Genomic DNA, 14,307 nt, shown 5'->3' with positions numbered 1-14,307 from the left:
CTTAAAAGGCCCTTGATTAGTGCGGGCAGGCGGAATGGATTTGACTAATCACGATCCGCAGTTTCAGCATCTCAGGGGCCGCCCTCACCCCCACCTATCCTGCCAAAGCTGGGGCCTTGGTGCTGAGATCGGGGCCACACGTGTACTAGACCGTCGGTCAGCGCTGCTGCTGAGCGGACCCGGGGCCATCCTCACACCGTCACTGGAACCCTGTGCTCAATAAAAGGAAGGAAAGCGGGAAAAGTGCTTTCTGGTCGCGGTGGCCTTACCCGTTCCTCCATCACCATCTGCTGGCAGAGCCCGGCATGGCACCCTCTGCACAGAAACCTCGGTGTCCGTTTGGGTGTCCCATCCTTGACCCCGAAATAGCCCACTCCGTCCAAAATGAAGGACGCCTGCCCCCAAGGGTCATTGTAATCACATTCAATTAACTGTGTTAATTCTTCCTCAAGTCCACTCACAGTTGGACGGAGTAAGTGTGCTAGCCTCCAACAACTCTATATTAAAAAAAAAAAAAACTGAGAAGAGAATGTGGTTAATAAATGCAAATACACCCGCAAAAAGGGGCAAAGAAAAAAGACGCAGTCTCCGCAGTTCTGCCTTTTTCATGGCTCATGAATAGGGCTGCAGATAAAATACAGGATGCCCAGTGAATGAGTTTTTAGTATAAGTATGTCCCAAACATTGCACGGGACATACTCTATATTACACCTTTAAAAAAAACTAAAATTTATTTATATTACTTCATTTTTGCAAGTCACACAGTTTACAGATTAAAACCCTGGTCCCTCTGAATTGTAATTTTTTTTAACCCTTTGCAGTGAAGAGCACCCGTAACATCGAGAAGTCATCAGGCAGTCCTCTTGGGGCTGGACCTGTCTGTGCCCATAAGCGCACAAGGGGGACCGGGAAGGGCCGGCCCGCTCCCAGCACTCACACCGCGCCCCCCACCCCTGCAGGCCGGTTTTGTGCGGCGCCCCCGAAGCCTGGAAGGAATTCCACGGTCTCCCGCGCCCTCTAGCGTTGAAAGGTGTTTCGCGTTCAGTTCAGTTCAGTCGCTCAGTCGTGTCCTACTCTTCGTGACCCCATGGACTACAGCAAGCCAGGCCTCCCTGTCCATCACCAACTCCCAGAGTTTTCTCAAATTCATGTCCATTGACTCAGTGATGCCATCCAACCATCTTATCCTCTGTCGTCCCCTTCTCCTCCCGACTTCAATCCTTCCCAGCATCAGGGTCTTTTCCAATGAGTCAGTTCTTCCCACCAGGTGGCCAAAGTATTGGAGCTTCAGCTTCAGCATCAGTCCTTCCTATGAATATTCAGGACTGATTTACTTTAGGATGGACTGGTTGGATTTCCTTACAGTCCAAGGGACTCTCAAGAGTCTTCTCCAACACCACAGTTCAAAAGCATCGATTCTTTGGTGCTCAGCTTTCTTTATAGTCCAACTCTCACATCCATACATGATTACTGGAAAAACCATAGATTTGACTAGACAGACTTTTGTTGGCAAAGTAGTATCTCTGCTTCTTAATATGCTGTCTAGGTTGGTCATAGCTTTTCTTCCAAGGAGCAAGCGTCTTTTAATTTCATGGCTGCAGTCACCATTTGCAGTGATTTTGAAGCCCAAAAAAGTAAAGTCAGCCACTTTTTCCACTGTTTCCCCATCTGTTTGCCATGAAGTGATGGGACCAGATGCCATGATCTTAGTTTTCTGAATGCTGAGCTTTAAGCCAACTTTTTCACTCTCCTCTTTCACTTTCATCAAGAGGCTCTTTAGTTCTTCTTCACTTTCTGCCATAAGGGTGGTGTCATCTGCATATCTGAGGTTATTGATATTTCTCCCAGCAATCTTGATTCCAACTTGTGCTTCATCCAGCCTGGCATTTCGCATGATGTACTCTGCATATAAGTTAAATAAGCAGGGTGACAATATACAGCCTTGACGTACTCCTTTTCCTATTTGGAACCAGCCTGTTGTTCCATGTCCAGTTCTAACTGTTGCTTCCTGACCTGCATACAGATACTCAGGAGGCAGGTCAGGTGGTCTGGTATTCCCATGTCTTTCAGAATTTTCCACAGTTTATTGTGATCCACACAGTCAAAGGCTTTGGCATAGTCAATAAAGCAGAAGTAGATGTTTTTCTGGAACTCTCTTGCTTTTTTTTTTCTCTCTCTTGCTTTTTTGATGATCCAACGGATGTTGGTTCCTCTGCCTTTTCTAAATCCAGCTTGGACATCTGGAAGTCGGCAGTTCATGTACCGCTGAAGCCTGGTTTGGAGAATTCTGAGCGTTACTTTGCTAGCGGGTGAGATGAGTGTTTCGCGCAGCTGGTGGTATTTATTAGTGACCAGGTGAGGACAATGGTCCTTTCCCACGAGGCACATTTGGGGCGTGTCGGCTCAGGGGCCGAGTTATTAGCCTGCATCGCGCCCACAGGCATCGCGTCCCCCTGGGCCGGGTCAGTTGTGGGTTGTCCGGACATGGGCTCCTCGAGTCTCTGGCCCCGTGTCCCTCCCAGGTCAGTGTCCAGCGTTGCCCTCCTGGTTGTGGACTTGTGCAGCAGTCTCCGCAGATGTAGGGGAGACCCTGAAAGATGTAGTGGGGCCTCTCAGCACCGTCCCCCTCCCAGGTTTGCGGGTCAGCAGTGACGTGACCGGGAAGAGGGGCTGCTCTGGGGACAATTGCTTTACACTCAGACCTTAAGGGCCTAAAGCTCTGACCCCTCCTGTGGGGGTTCCCACCATCTCAGACCCGTCTGTCCCCACCCCCTGAACAGCAGAGCCAGGGGTCACCACCCACTGCCTTCCAGCAGAGGACAGCCACTGCAGTTGTCTAATCGGAGGTGTCCCAGCTCCCCAGCCCTCTGCTGAGCCTGTGACCCAGCAGTTCCAGAGCCCGTCGTCCTGCGTCCACTCCAGAGCTGTGACCGGCCCTCCTGGGCTGGGACCGCTGCCACGCTGAGCTCAACTATCTGCTCTGTGACCATCACCCTTAACTTACACGTGAAGGATCTAGGAAAAGCCAAATGCGACCTCCTTGGGGGCAGTTTGTCCTGGAAGGTTGGACTTGACCACATCAGGCCTCACCTCCGCTGTCAGCTCACCTCCCATGAGCTTTCTTCTATGAAAAGCCCTAAACTGAAGGATAGTCATTTTTCAAAAACGTAACATTGGGGCCACTCCTGAAGCCAGCACGTCTGCCCTCTAAGCAGTGGTGAGAGGTATGGGAAGAGGACTAGGTCTCCTCCCCTCCCGCCACTCGGAAGCGGGAAATGTTCAGGGGACACAGAGCTGAGTGTCCAGCCTCCCTGTCACAGATGTGGCCTCTGGGAGAGGTGAGGGGGGAGGAAAGCTGGCCTCCCCCCTTGCTGACGTGCCTGCGGGGTTTTCAAGGGCGTGTGCAAGTGGTCCCAACCCGTTCCAGAGGGAAGAACTTCAGCCTCCTTCTGTGTTCCCCGCCCCGCAAGGCCATCCCAGAGCAGCTGCCTGTGACCTCACAGCTGGTCCCTCCCCTCTGGTCTAACCCCATGTGGGTGGGCCGGCCTGGGGTCCCCACCAACCTCCTGCTGTTCCCTGGGCCGCTGGCAGTCTGCAGGTGCGGGGCCCTAGCCCATCAGAGCCCAGAGGAGGGGAGTGGAGAGGGGAGGTGAGTCCCGGAGTCTCGAGGGGCCAGAGGCAAAATACTGGGCTGTGTCCCCCGGAAGGCAGTTTCCTCAGAAAACCTTCAATAGAGGCCACCCTAGACGATCAGCCTCATCTGTTGTGGAGGCGCGAATTTCTCCCTTTAGTGAATGGTGATTGGGTTCTACCTGGCCCCGGGACTTCTGTTTGAATTATAATCTTTCCCCCTCTGCCCTCCAGAGATCTGGAAAACGGAGGCCTGGGCTAGACAGAAGCTTTCCCCAAGATTGTTTATTGTAGGGATTCAAAGAAAAACTTGGGTGGTCAGTAATCTGTGGGGGATGGAGGGGTGAGTGCTACGTGTAACGGTTTTACTGTTGCTACTGAACCCAGTTTTGATTTGTTTCCCCTTCAAGAAGCAGACCCAAACACTGAGATGCTGAGGTTCGCGGCAAAGAGCGGGTTCATCCACAAGGCAACCAGGCAAGGAGCCCAGAGAGCGCTCTGGAATCTGCCTCCCCGCGGGCACCGGGCTGCGTGCTCAGGGCATGAAGACCAAGCAGCAGGCGGTGTGGGGCGCGGGGAGCCCGGGGAAAGGGACGGACAAGGCGCCGGGACCGCGGTCGGCGCGGTGGACCCGAGCCCCGCCTCTGCGCTCACCGCGCGAGCTGGGGGCGGAGCTTCCAGGGAGCGGACTCGGGACCACGCCCAGTGGGAGGGTCAGCGGTCCATCCAGTCCTAACAGCTCAGCTCCAGCTAGACGCCGCTGAGTCCGGCTTCCTAGAGAACAACCCGGGCGGGTATTTTATGGTTCTGCCTTCGTGCTTGGAGGACGTGCGAGTCTTAAAAGGCCCTTGATTAGTGCGGGCAGGCGGAATGGATTTGACTAATCATGACCCGCAGTTTCAGCATCTCAGGGGCCGCCCTCACCCCCACCTATCCTGCCAAAGGTGGGGGCCTCGGTGCTGAGATCGAGGCCACACGTGTACTAGACCGTCGGTCAGCGCTGCTGCTGAGCGGACCCGGGGCCATCCTCACACCGTCACTGGCCCCTGTGGAAGGAAAGTGGAGCTGGGGCCCCAGCGCCACCCAAACATCCGCCAGGACAGGATGGCCCCGCCCCCGGGCCCGGTCCTTCCTTCCGCAGGTCCTTTGGCTGAACCAGCTCACACCTGCCTTGACACACTCCGTTTCCATCCGTTTGGTGTGGGTTTTGTCAGCACAAGTTCATGAACCAGCGGACTGAAGATCCCCTGGGGGAGAGAGTCAGTAGAGGTTTTTGGTATTTTTTTTTTTAATTGAGGTAAAATTCACATCACATGAAATTATCCATTTTGAAGTGGATTCAGTGGATTTGGGACATGTATCATGTTGTTGCAGCCACCGTCTGCATCTAGTTCCAAAGTATTGTCATCGCCCCAGAGGGACACATTACATGCTAGCTCCCCATCCCCACTCGCTCCAGACCCTGGCAACCGCTAACGTTGCTGTCTGTCTCTCTGGATTTCCCTGAACTCTGGCTCTTTCTTGTAAATGGAATCATATAATGGGTGACTTTTGTGTCTGGCTTCATGCACGCAGTGTGTTTTTGAGACTCATCCATACTGCATCAGCCCTCCATTCCTTTTAATGGGCAAACGAACATTTGTTTATCCATTCATCAGAGATGGGCTTTTGAGTTCTTTTCGCCTTTTGGCAAAGGTGAATAGTGCTACTGTGAGCATGAATGAGTAAGTTTTTATTTGAACACCTGTTTTCAATTCTTTGGGGTACATGACTAGCCATAGAATTGCTGGTCTATATGGTGATTCTATGCATAGCCTTTGGAGAAACTGTCGAGTTGTTTTCCACAGAAGTTGCACCGTTTCTTATTCCCACCCTCAATATACAAAAGTTCTGACTTCTTCACATTCTTGCCAACACTGGTGATTTTACATTTTTTAAACATTACAGTCATCCTATTGGGTGTGTGACGGGGCGTCTCATTGTGGTGGTAATTGTCATTTTCAATAATTGCTAATGATGTTGAGAGCCCCTTGGACAGCAAGGAGATCAAACCCGTCCGTCCTAAAGGACATCAACTCTGAATATTCATTGGAAGGACTGACGCTGAAGCTGAAGCTCCAATACTTTGCCACCTGATGCAAAGAGCAGACACATAGGAAAAGACCCTGATGCTGGAGAGATTGAAGGCGGGAGAAGGGGACGACAGAGGATGAGATGATTGGATGGCATCACCGATTCATTGGACATGAGTTTGAGTAAGCTCCAGAATTTGGTGATGGACAGGGAAGCCTGGTGTGCTGCAGTCCATGGGGTCTCAGAGAGCGGACACAACTGAACGACTGAACAACAATGACTTGAGCATCTTCTCGTGTGTAGCTGGGTCTCCTTTATGGGAGCAGCAGCTTTTCCTTTGTCAGTGAGGGTCCTTCAAGGGGGAGGTGAGAATCCCTGTGGTCGGGCCTTCCAGGATCCCAGGACCCAGGATGGGGAGGACATGGTGGGGCGGGCCAGGCTCAGACCAGGGCTGGGTGGGGGCTGGGGGAGGCAGTGGTCTCCGCTACCCCCACCTGCGAGCTACACAAACATCCCGCGTCAGCCCTGAACCTAGCCCGTCCTGCCGTGCGGGCTGCACCCGGCCGTCTGTCCCCTGTCCCATGCCCTGCCGACCACAGACGCAGTTTCTCTTCCCCTCTTGGCTTCCTGCTGTCTCCCGGAGTTCTGTTTAGGGCAAAGTTAGACTTAGCTTTAGCCTGGAGATTCCCAGGGGTAGCCAGCTGCGTGGGGGTGAGGGTGCAGGGCCTGCGGGGAGCCCGGGGATGCTGGCCCGAGGCTGCTGGGCCCCGAGCAGCTGGTCGCCAACGGCAGCAGCAACTGTCAACCCCAGAGGCCACAAACGTTCACTTTCCACCTGACCGGCCCTCCCGGCCCTCCAGGGAGTGAGTAAGGTTCCATTATCCCCAGCCCCAGCTGCAGGGAGGGGACCCTGAATCAGGGCTGTCCTGGCCCCTGGCCACCTCGAGGCCCCAAATGTGTGGGGTGATTCTCCCTGGGGGTGCAGGGAGCTCACCTAGGGGCTGGGGGAGGCGGTGGCGTCAGCGGTGGGCTCCTTGGCCATCCCACCAGTGCACGGGCAGTTCCAGAACAGGTGGTCCTGATTCCTCGCCCCCAGCACCAGCCCACAGTGGGGCCCGCTGAGGCTTTGCTGAATGAGTGAGTGAGTGAGTGAGTGAATGAATGACTCGTCACGGCTGAGGGGCCATGGAAAGAGTGGGGGGTGGGGTGAGGTGAGGGGGTGCAGCCTGCCAGCCAGCAGCTCCCCCTGTGATCTGGGGCAGGTCCCAACCCCCCTCCTACTGTCTGAACCTGTTCTCTCCTCTGTGAAATGGGCACACAGAACCCATCCTGCTTTGCTATATGGACTCAGAGAGTCCATGACCCCCTCCAACCTGCCCCCCTACCCTGCACCAAGTCCGCACAGATAGAGGAACCTGGGACCCCCACACCACGGAGCCTCAGAGGGCTGCTGACGTCCAGGGGTTGTGGGGCCATGGGCTCAGCTCCTGGCTCCTGGGGATGGAGGTGACCCCGGGAGAGGCCCTGGGTGCCCACCACGGGTATGTGGTTCGGAGTGGGCCCCAGGGGTCTGCCTCGGCTCTGGGGACCTCAGTGTCCTCAACCATGAGGGGAGCACCCTTCTCCCGAGGTGGCCTGGGGACCCAGGAGGGAGGGCAGGGCCCCCGGGTGGCACTGGCCAGCCGCATCCTCACAGCAGAGAGATGACGCCTGCAGCTGAGCCCGGGCTGGTCCGCCCTCGGCTGGGCGGAGCAGGGGCCGGTGCTGCATGAAGTTGGCCGCCGTCATCGAGGGGCTCCATGACGCCCACCAGCACCCAGTGGGGCCCCTGGGACTTGGAGACGGTGCAGCCAGATCCCCTGGACTCCCTGTTGCCAAGGACCTGTTCCCAGCTGCGCTGAGCAGGTCAGTGGCCGACAGCTGGTGGGGCCTGGGCCTCGTCCCCAATCCTGACCGGAGGTGTGAGAACCCGCCTCTGGCAGCCCTGGGGACCCGGGGTACGGGGGGTGGCATGCCGGGGAGCTACTCCTCTCAGCCCCCACGAGCTCAGTCGGTCCAGATCGCTGGGGTTCAGAGCCCCCCCAGGAGGGTCACGGCAGGAGAGCAGACCTCGGGGCGCTGGGAAGCGACGGGTCCGTTGGGCGGGTGGGGACCAGGTCGGTCAGCCCAGCGGAGGGGCCAGCAGGATCGGAGTGCGGGGAGCGTGAAGCGGTGGCCTCGGGGGTGGAAGCAGCTGGCCTGGAGGGAGCTGGCGTTGGGGGGCCAGAGGCAGCAGAAAGCGGGTCTGGCGAAGGGTCAGGGACCACAGGGACCCGTCCTGGGGGCTTGGCCTTTGAACTGTATCCTCAAGATGCTGCCTCTGGGCCAGGCAAGCCCTGTGCCAGGTTGGGGGCCCTTCTGGTGGCAGGGTGCAGGGAGCCCCCCCGCCCCCGCCGCCCCCGTCCCGCCCCCTGCGCGCCCCCTGCCCCCGCCCTGCCCCCCGCGGGCCCCCACCCCACCCCACCCCGCTCATCTGGATGGCACCAGCCACGGGCAGCTGGGCTGGGCACGGCCCTGTGCTGGAGGAGGAGAGGCTGGTGGAGGTGGGTCCAGACCAGTCTCTGGGCGACACCTGCCCCCCCACCCCGACACTGTGAGCCTCTCCCCTTGGGGTGTTTTCTCCTTGGTGCCTGGGATTCCTGAATCTCCAGAATGCTGGAGAGGTTGCCGATTAAACACGAGACAAGGAAAAAGCAAGCAGCAAGCAGGATTTCTGAATGACAATAAGGACGTTCTGTTGCAAGCAGATTGGGTGCAGGAGGAAGGGACGCAGGGGACCGCGGTGGGAGGGGAGACCCCGGGGCTCCAGGAGGGTGGGGACCCGGGGCCCTAAGAGCACTCCGAGGGCTTCACTGTCTTCGTCACGGTGCTCCCCTCGTGCGTGACCTCGCAGCTGTAACTGCCTTTAGATTTCCACTCACTGCCCATCAGGGTCAGGTAGCTGCTGGCCGCATACTTGCTGTTGCTCTGTTTGGAGGCCTGACTGGTCACCACGCCCCGGGTGATGGGTGTGCCGTCTGCCTTCCAGGCCACGGTCACGTTGCCCGGGTTGAAGTCGCTGATGAGACACACCAGGGTGGCCTTGTTGGTGCTGAGCTCGTCCTTGGAGGGCGGGAACAGAGTGACCGAGGGTGCAGACTTGGGCCGACCTGCAGGTGATAGAGAGATGGACGGTCATCTCGGCAGCATCCCTGGTGGAGTCCCTGACCTCGGGAGACAGACAGAAGTGACTTTCCCGAGAGAGCAGAGGGTGGGACAGGCTGGGGAAGGGGCGAGAGCCACTTACCTGGGAAAATGACCTTGGTCCCGCCGCCAAAGAGGAACCACGGCACGGGAGCCTCAGCCCAGACGCCAGGCCAGCACCTGGGGCCTGTCGCCCGGGGGCCGGGCCGGAGCGGGAGCCTGTGGGGCGTGATGGACACGGGGCTGGGTCCTGTGGGAGTGGGTGTGGCAGCCGCCCTCCAGCAGCCAGGGACCCCTGGGCGATGCTGTCTAACCACCTCATCTGCCGCCTCCTTCTCCTATGGTTATGGTTACCAAGGGTGGGAGAGGGGAGGGATCCATTGGAAAATCGGGACTGGCATATACGCACTGCAGTGTATAAATCAGACAACTAATAAGGACCCGCTGTATCGCACAGGGAGCCCTATTCAATGCTCTGTAATGGCTTACAAAACATGGGTTCCATCCCTGGGTCGGGAAGATGCCCTGGAGAAGGAAATGGCAACCCGCTCCAGTATTCTTGCCTGGAAAATCACACGAAACAGAGGAGCCTGGAGGGCTACCGTCCATGGGGTTGCAAAGAGCCAGACGTGACTGAACATGTCACGAAATGACTTATGTGGGGAAAGAATCTAAGAAAGTGTAGATATATGTCTATGTATAACTGACTCACTTTGCTGTAAGCAGAAAAGAGCAACTCGACTATACTCCAATAAAAAAATTTTTCAAAAGAAAATTGGTCCCCAAAAGGTTACAAACAGTATAATTCCATTTATAGAACTATCTTGAGGGGACCAAATTAGAAAAGAAGACCAAGTTAGTAGCTGCCAGCTCATCTCTCCCAGCTTGGGAGGGAAGGAAGTGGGTGTGGCCAGGAAGGGCTCTGGGAATATTCTGTACTTGACGGCATCCCGGTCATACCCTGGCCGTGATTTTTTATTTTACAAGACATCACCATTGGGGGAAACGGGGTGAAGGGTACATGGGACCCCCTGTATTACATCTTACAGCTGCGTGTGAATCTACAAATATCCCCAAATAAAATGTTTGATTGAAAAAGAGATTACATACAACGTGATGACATTGATATCTGGAAAAGGCAAAACTATGGGGTCAGAAAGAGATCGGGCTTCCCTGGCTGTCCAGTGGCTAAGACTCCAAGCTTCCACTGCAGGGGCCATCGGTTCAATCCCTGGTGGGGGAACTAAAGATACCACATGCCGCTCCACATGGCAAATCAAAGAAAGAACTCAGTGGTTTTTAATGGTTGGAATAGAAAGAAGACTTGACTACACAAGAGCCTGGGGAAATTTGGGGAGGGTGGTAGAAATGTTCTGTATCTTGATTGGAGTGGGGGCTACACAACTCTATGGTTTTATTAGCACATGTTCATTGGAAGGACTGATTCTGAAGCTGAAACTCCAATACTTTGGCCCCCTGATGCAAAGAGCTGACTCATTTGAAAAGACCCTGATGCTGGGGGAGATTGAGGGCAGGAGGAGAAGGGGACGACAGAGGATGAGATGGTTGGATGGCATCACCGACTCGATGGACATGGGTTTGGGTGGACTCCAGGAGTTGGTGATGGACAGGGAGGCCTGGTGTGCTGCGGTTCATGGGGTCGCAAAGAGTCGGACGCGACTGAGCGACTTTCACTTTCACATCTCACCTTCCCTTCTCATTGGACATTTAGGTTGTCTCTACTTCTTCCCCAAGAACATGCAGTATTTAGCCAAAGTTCTGATATACCATCAAGATAAATTTCTCTTTTTTTATTTTAATTTTTTGGCCGTACCACATGGCATGTGGGATCTTAGATTCCCGACCAGGGATGGCACCTGGGCCCCCTGCAGTGGAAGTTCGGAGTCTTAGGGAAGTCCCAAGAGACATGTCTAGAGGTGGAATTGCTTGATTAAACAGAATGTACGTTGTTATGACTCTTGGTATGTGGTGTTGTTTGTTCCAGAATCTCAGGCTCCCACTGACAGTGCCTAATGGGGTCTGTTCCTGCCCGTCAGCCCTCTGACGATGTCACTGTGAATCCACTTGCCGATTCCACCGGTCCCCGTGGCCCGGCCCCTCCTCCCGGGCGCCTTTCCACTGCCTCTTCTCCGACCTCTAATCTGGCCTCACGCGGTTCCGAGAGCCCCACCCTCGAATCCCTCAGCCCCTCCCCCTGGGCCCCAGGGTGACGGACAGGGTGGACAAGACCCCCGTGGTCTGCAGCCGCCTCCACCCGGCTCTGGAGGCTGCCTCAGGCCTGTGCCCCTCGCTGCCCGCCTCGGGCCCCTGCTCCCTTAGCCTGGTCCGTGCCCTGGACCCGTGAGATCAGCTCAGGCAGCGGCCCCCCCACCTACTGCCCTTAAACTGGCCACAGGGCTGCCCCACGCCAGGACGTGACCCCTCGGTTCAGACCTCCCTCTCGGTGACCCTGAGTGGTCCAACAGCTGAATGGACACCCCTGGGGGAGACCAACCGCCTGCAGGCCACCCCTTCTCAGACCACCCCTTCTCTCGGACCGATCGCTTAAAATGCAGGACCCAGCACTCTCTTCACTGTCCAGTGAAAGCCAAGGGGGCGTCCCGGCTCCTCCTCCTCTTACTCCCTGACCTCCTGCCTCTCTCCTGCCCCCTGTCCGCTCTGCCCTCCTCCCCGAGGTCCCCCCAGCTCTCATTTCCCGCCCCCTCCCACCACCCCACTCTGGGCCCGTTTCCTGACGAATGGCCCCCAGGACAGCCCGCATGAAGTCTGTCCTCCAGGGATGACGGGTCCTCAGGTCTGGGCCTGGCCACCCCTCCAGCCCCTTCTCAGACCCGCCGACCCCAGCCCTGAGGACCCCCCACCTGAACTCCACCCCCGCGGGCCCCTGGGTGCTGCGGGCATCGCACTGTGTGACGGCTCTTGCCCGGCCCAGCCCCTGTGCCCTGGGCTGCCGGCCCCACCGCGAGGCCTGGCGTGGCGGAGGTCTGTCGCTCCTCCTGTTGCCTGGATCCTGCCCTTGCTCTGCCGTCCCCGCCGGACGCTACGGTGCCGGCCCCCACCTGACCCTCTCAGACGCTGACCCTGCCCCGTGGCTGCACTGCTGATGCAAGGCCCTGCGCACCCCGCCCCCGGCCCTTCCCCGCGACCACCCCCGCCTCTCCGGGGCAGGCGTCAGGCTGCGAGGCTCTTGTCCAGCTCGCACCCCTCACTGTGCAGGGGGGAAACGGAGGCCCAGGGGAGTGGACTCGTCAGCCCAGCCAGCGTCGGGGAGAGGGGTGCGCACGGCACCGCTGGAGGCTCGGGCACTGGGAGTCAGCGCCGGCTGTGTGTCCTCACCTCTCTGGGCCCCCGTCCTCGTCCGTAAACTGGGGGTGACAGTGGGACCTGCCTTGTGGGGCCGCTGAGAAGGAGGTTGTGCCCCTAAGTGGTCAGAGCCCACGACAATCGTGCGGCGGTGTCACTGATGGTCCCAGACCGTCCCTGGTGGTCAGTACTCTATCCAGGGACCCCCCCACCACATGCAGAGAGGAGGGGACTGGAGCCACACGGCCAGGGGGGCAGCCTGTGGACCCCCAGACCCTCGCCTGGGCCTTTCCCAGGGAGGCGCCTGCACCCTGGTGGGCTCGGCCTCCTGGGGACGAGTCTCAGGAGGTCGCCCTTGGCTGGGGGGCCTGGGGACACCGGGGAAGGTCCCCCCATCAGCCAGCAGAGCCTGCGCCCTGGTGCTCCAGAGCCCAGCGCCTGCCCAGCGAGGGGAAGAGCAAGAAGGTGGTTCGCCAGCCTAGGGGAGCCCTGGGGACCCCAAGACGAGGGCAGTGACCCCCGAGACCTCCTGCCCCTGCCTCCCTGTGCTGTTCCACTCGGAGGACCCGCGCGAGGAGGGGGAGACACTAGTGTTGGGTGCAAAAGGTGCGGGAGGCCAAGAAACTCAGCAATCCAGAAAAATGATGTTTTAATGCAATAAAAGCAATTAATGCAAGCAAGTCCACCCCAGACAAAGTGCCGACGCTGCAGACGAAGCCTCCATCTGCCAGGCCCCCCCTCCGGCCAAGTCTCACCACTCTGCCATCTGCCCTCACGGCAGCTCTGTCCTCACCCCCAGTGTTGGGGACAGGGACCCCCACACCCCCCACGACTCCCCCAGCCCTTACCTGTCCCACAGGCTCCACGGGCTCTTTCCTGCCGGGGCTTCCATGCTGGGGGCTGTGTTCCGAGGCACTGCCGTCAGGGGCAGCAGGCCGTGGGCGCCCACCGCCAGGCCCAGCAGGATGAGAGGCCAGAGCTGCCTGGGGACACCGTGCTGACCCCTGGGGGCCTCACGGGCCCTCTGGCCTGGCCTGGACCTCATGTGCCCCCAAGGCCCAGGGCACCTTGGGCAGACGCGCTGGTGTGGGCTCCTCCTTGGAGAGGGTCGAAAGTGCCCCCGCTTCCCCTTGCTGGCAGGGGCTGTCCCGGTGCGCCCCGTCCCAGGGGCCCCGTCCTCTGCCAGGGCCTTCTGTCCCTGCCCCCAGCACGGCCCCCTCCCCCAGGGCCGGTACTGGGGGGGCCTCTCCCGGGGGGAGGTCTCTGCCAACTGCTCTGCTGTGGTTCCAGGGCCCAACCGCCTCACGCCGCAGTCTCGGCCAGCCCCGCCCCAGGGCCCGGGGGACACACCTGCTCCCACCCTCGTTCCCAAGGGCGCCCTGGGGGGGTCGGGAGGGCGGCAAGGCCGGGGCTGAGGTGGGAGTGGGGAGACGGCCCAGGTTACAGGCCGGCTGCGGGGCGGGGGCCACGGCTCCATCACAAGACTGGGCGGGAGGCGCTGTGTTCAGCACCTGCTGGGTGACACCCACCATGGGCCTCACACACACACATACACACATGGGTCTCACACACACACACACACACATACACACACATATACACATATACACACATGGGTCTCACACACACACATACACACATATACACACATGGGTCTCACGCACACACACACACATACACACACATATACACATATACACACATGGGTCTCACACACACATACACACATGGGTCTCACGCACACACACACACATACACACATGGGTCTCACACACACACATACACACATGAGTCTCACGCACACGCACACACACACACATATACACACATGGGTCTCACACACACATATACACACATGGGTCTCACATGCGCACACACATATACACACATGGGTCTCACACACACACACACATACACACACATATACACATATACACACATGGGTCTCACACACACACATACACACACATGGGTCTCACGCACACACATATACACACATGTGTCTCACGTGCACACACACATATACACACATGGGTCTCATGCATACACACACATATA

General features: G+C 57.9%; 1 gene segment (V, D, J or C); it reads right to left on the bottom strand.

The window, feature by feature from the left end:
• Positions 1-8,452: 8,452 nt before the first annotated feature.
• LOC122419589 lies at positions 8,453-13,481 on the bottom strand. The segment is given in 3 exon segments: positions 8,453-8,891; positions 9,029-9,144; positions 13,098-13,481. Coding segments are annotated over 3 exon segments (633 nt in total).
• Between the last annotated feature and the right edge of the window lie 826 nt (positions 13,482-14,307).

Source organism: Cervus canadensis, chromosome 1 (assembly GCF_019320065.1).
Source record: "Cervus canadensis isolate Bull #8, Minnesota chromosome 1, ASM1932006v1, whole genome shotgun sequence".
Classification (NCBI taxonomy): Eukaryota; Metazoa; Chordata; class Mammalia; order Artiodactyla; family Cervidae; genus Cervus; species Cervus canadensis.
Note: the sequence above shows the minus strand (reverse complement) of the source record. Positions and strands in the feature narration are given on the sequence as shown.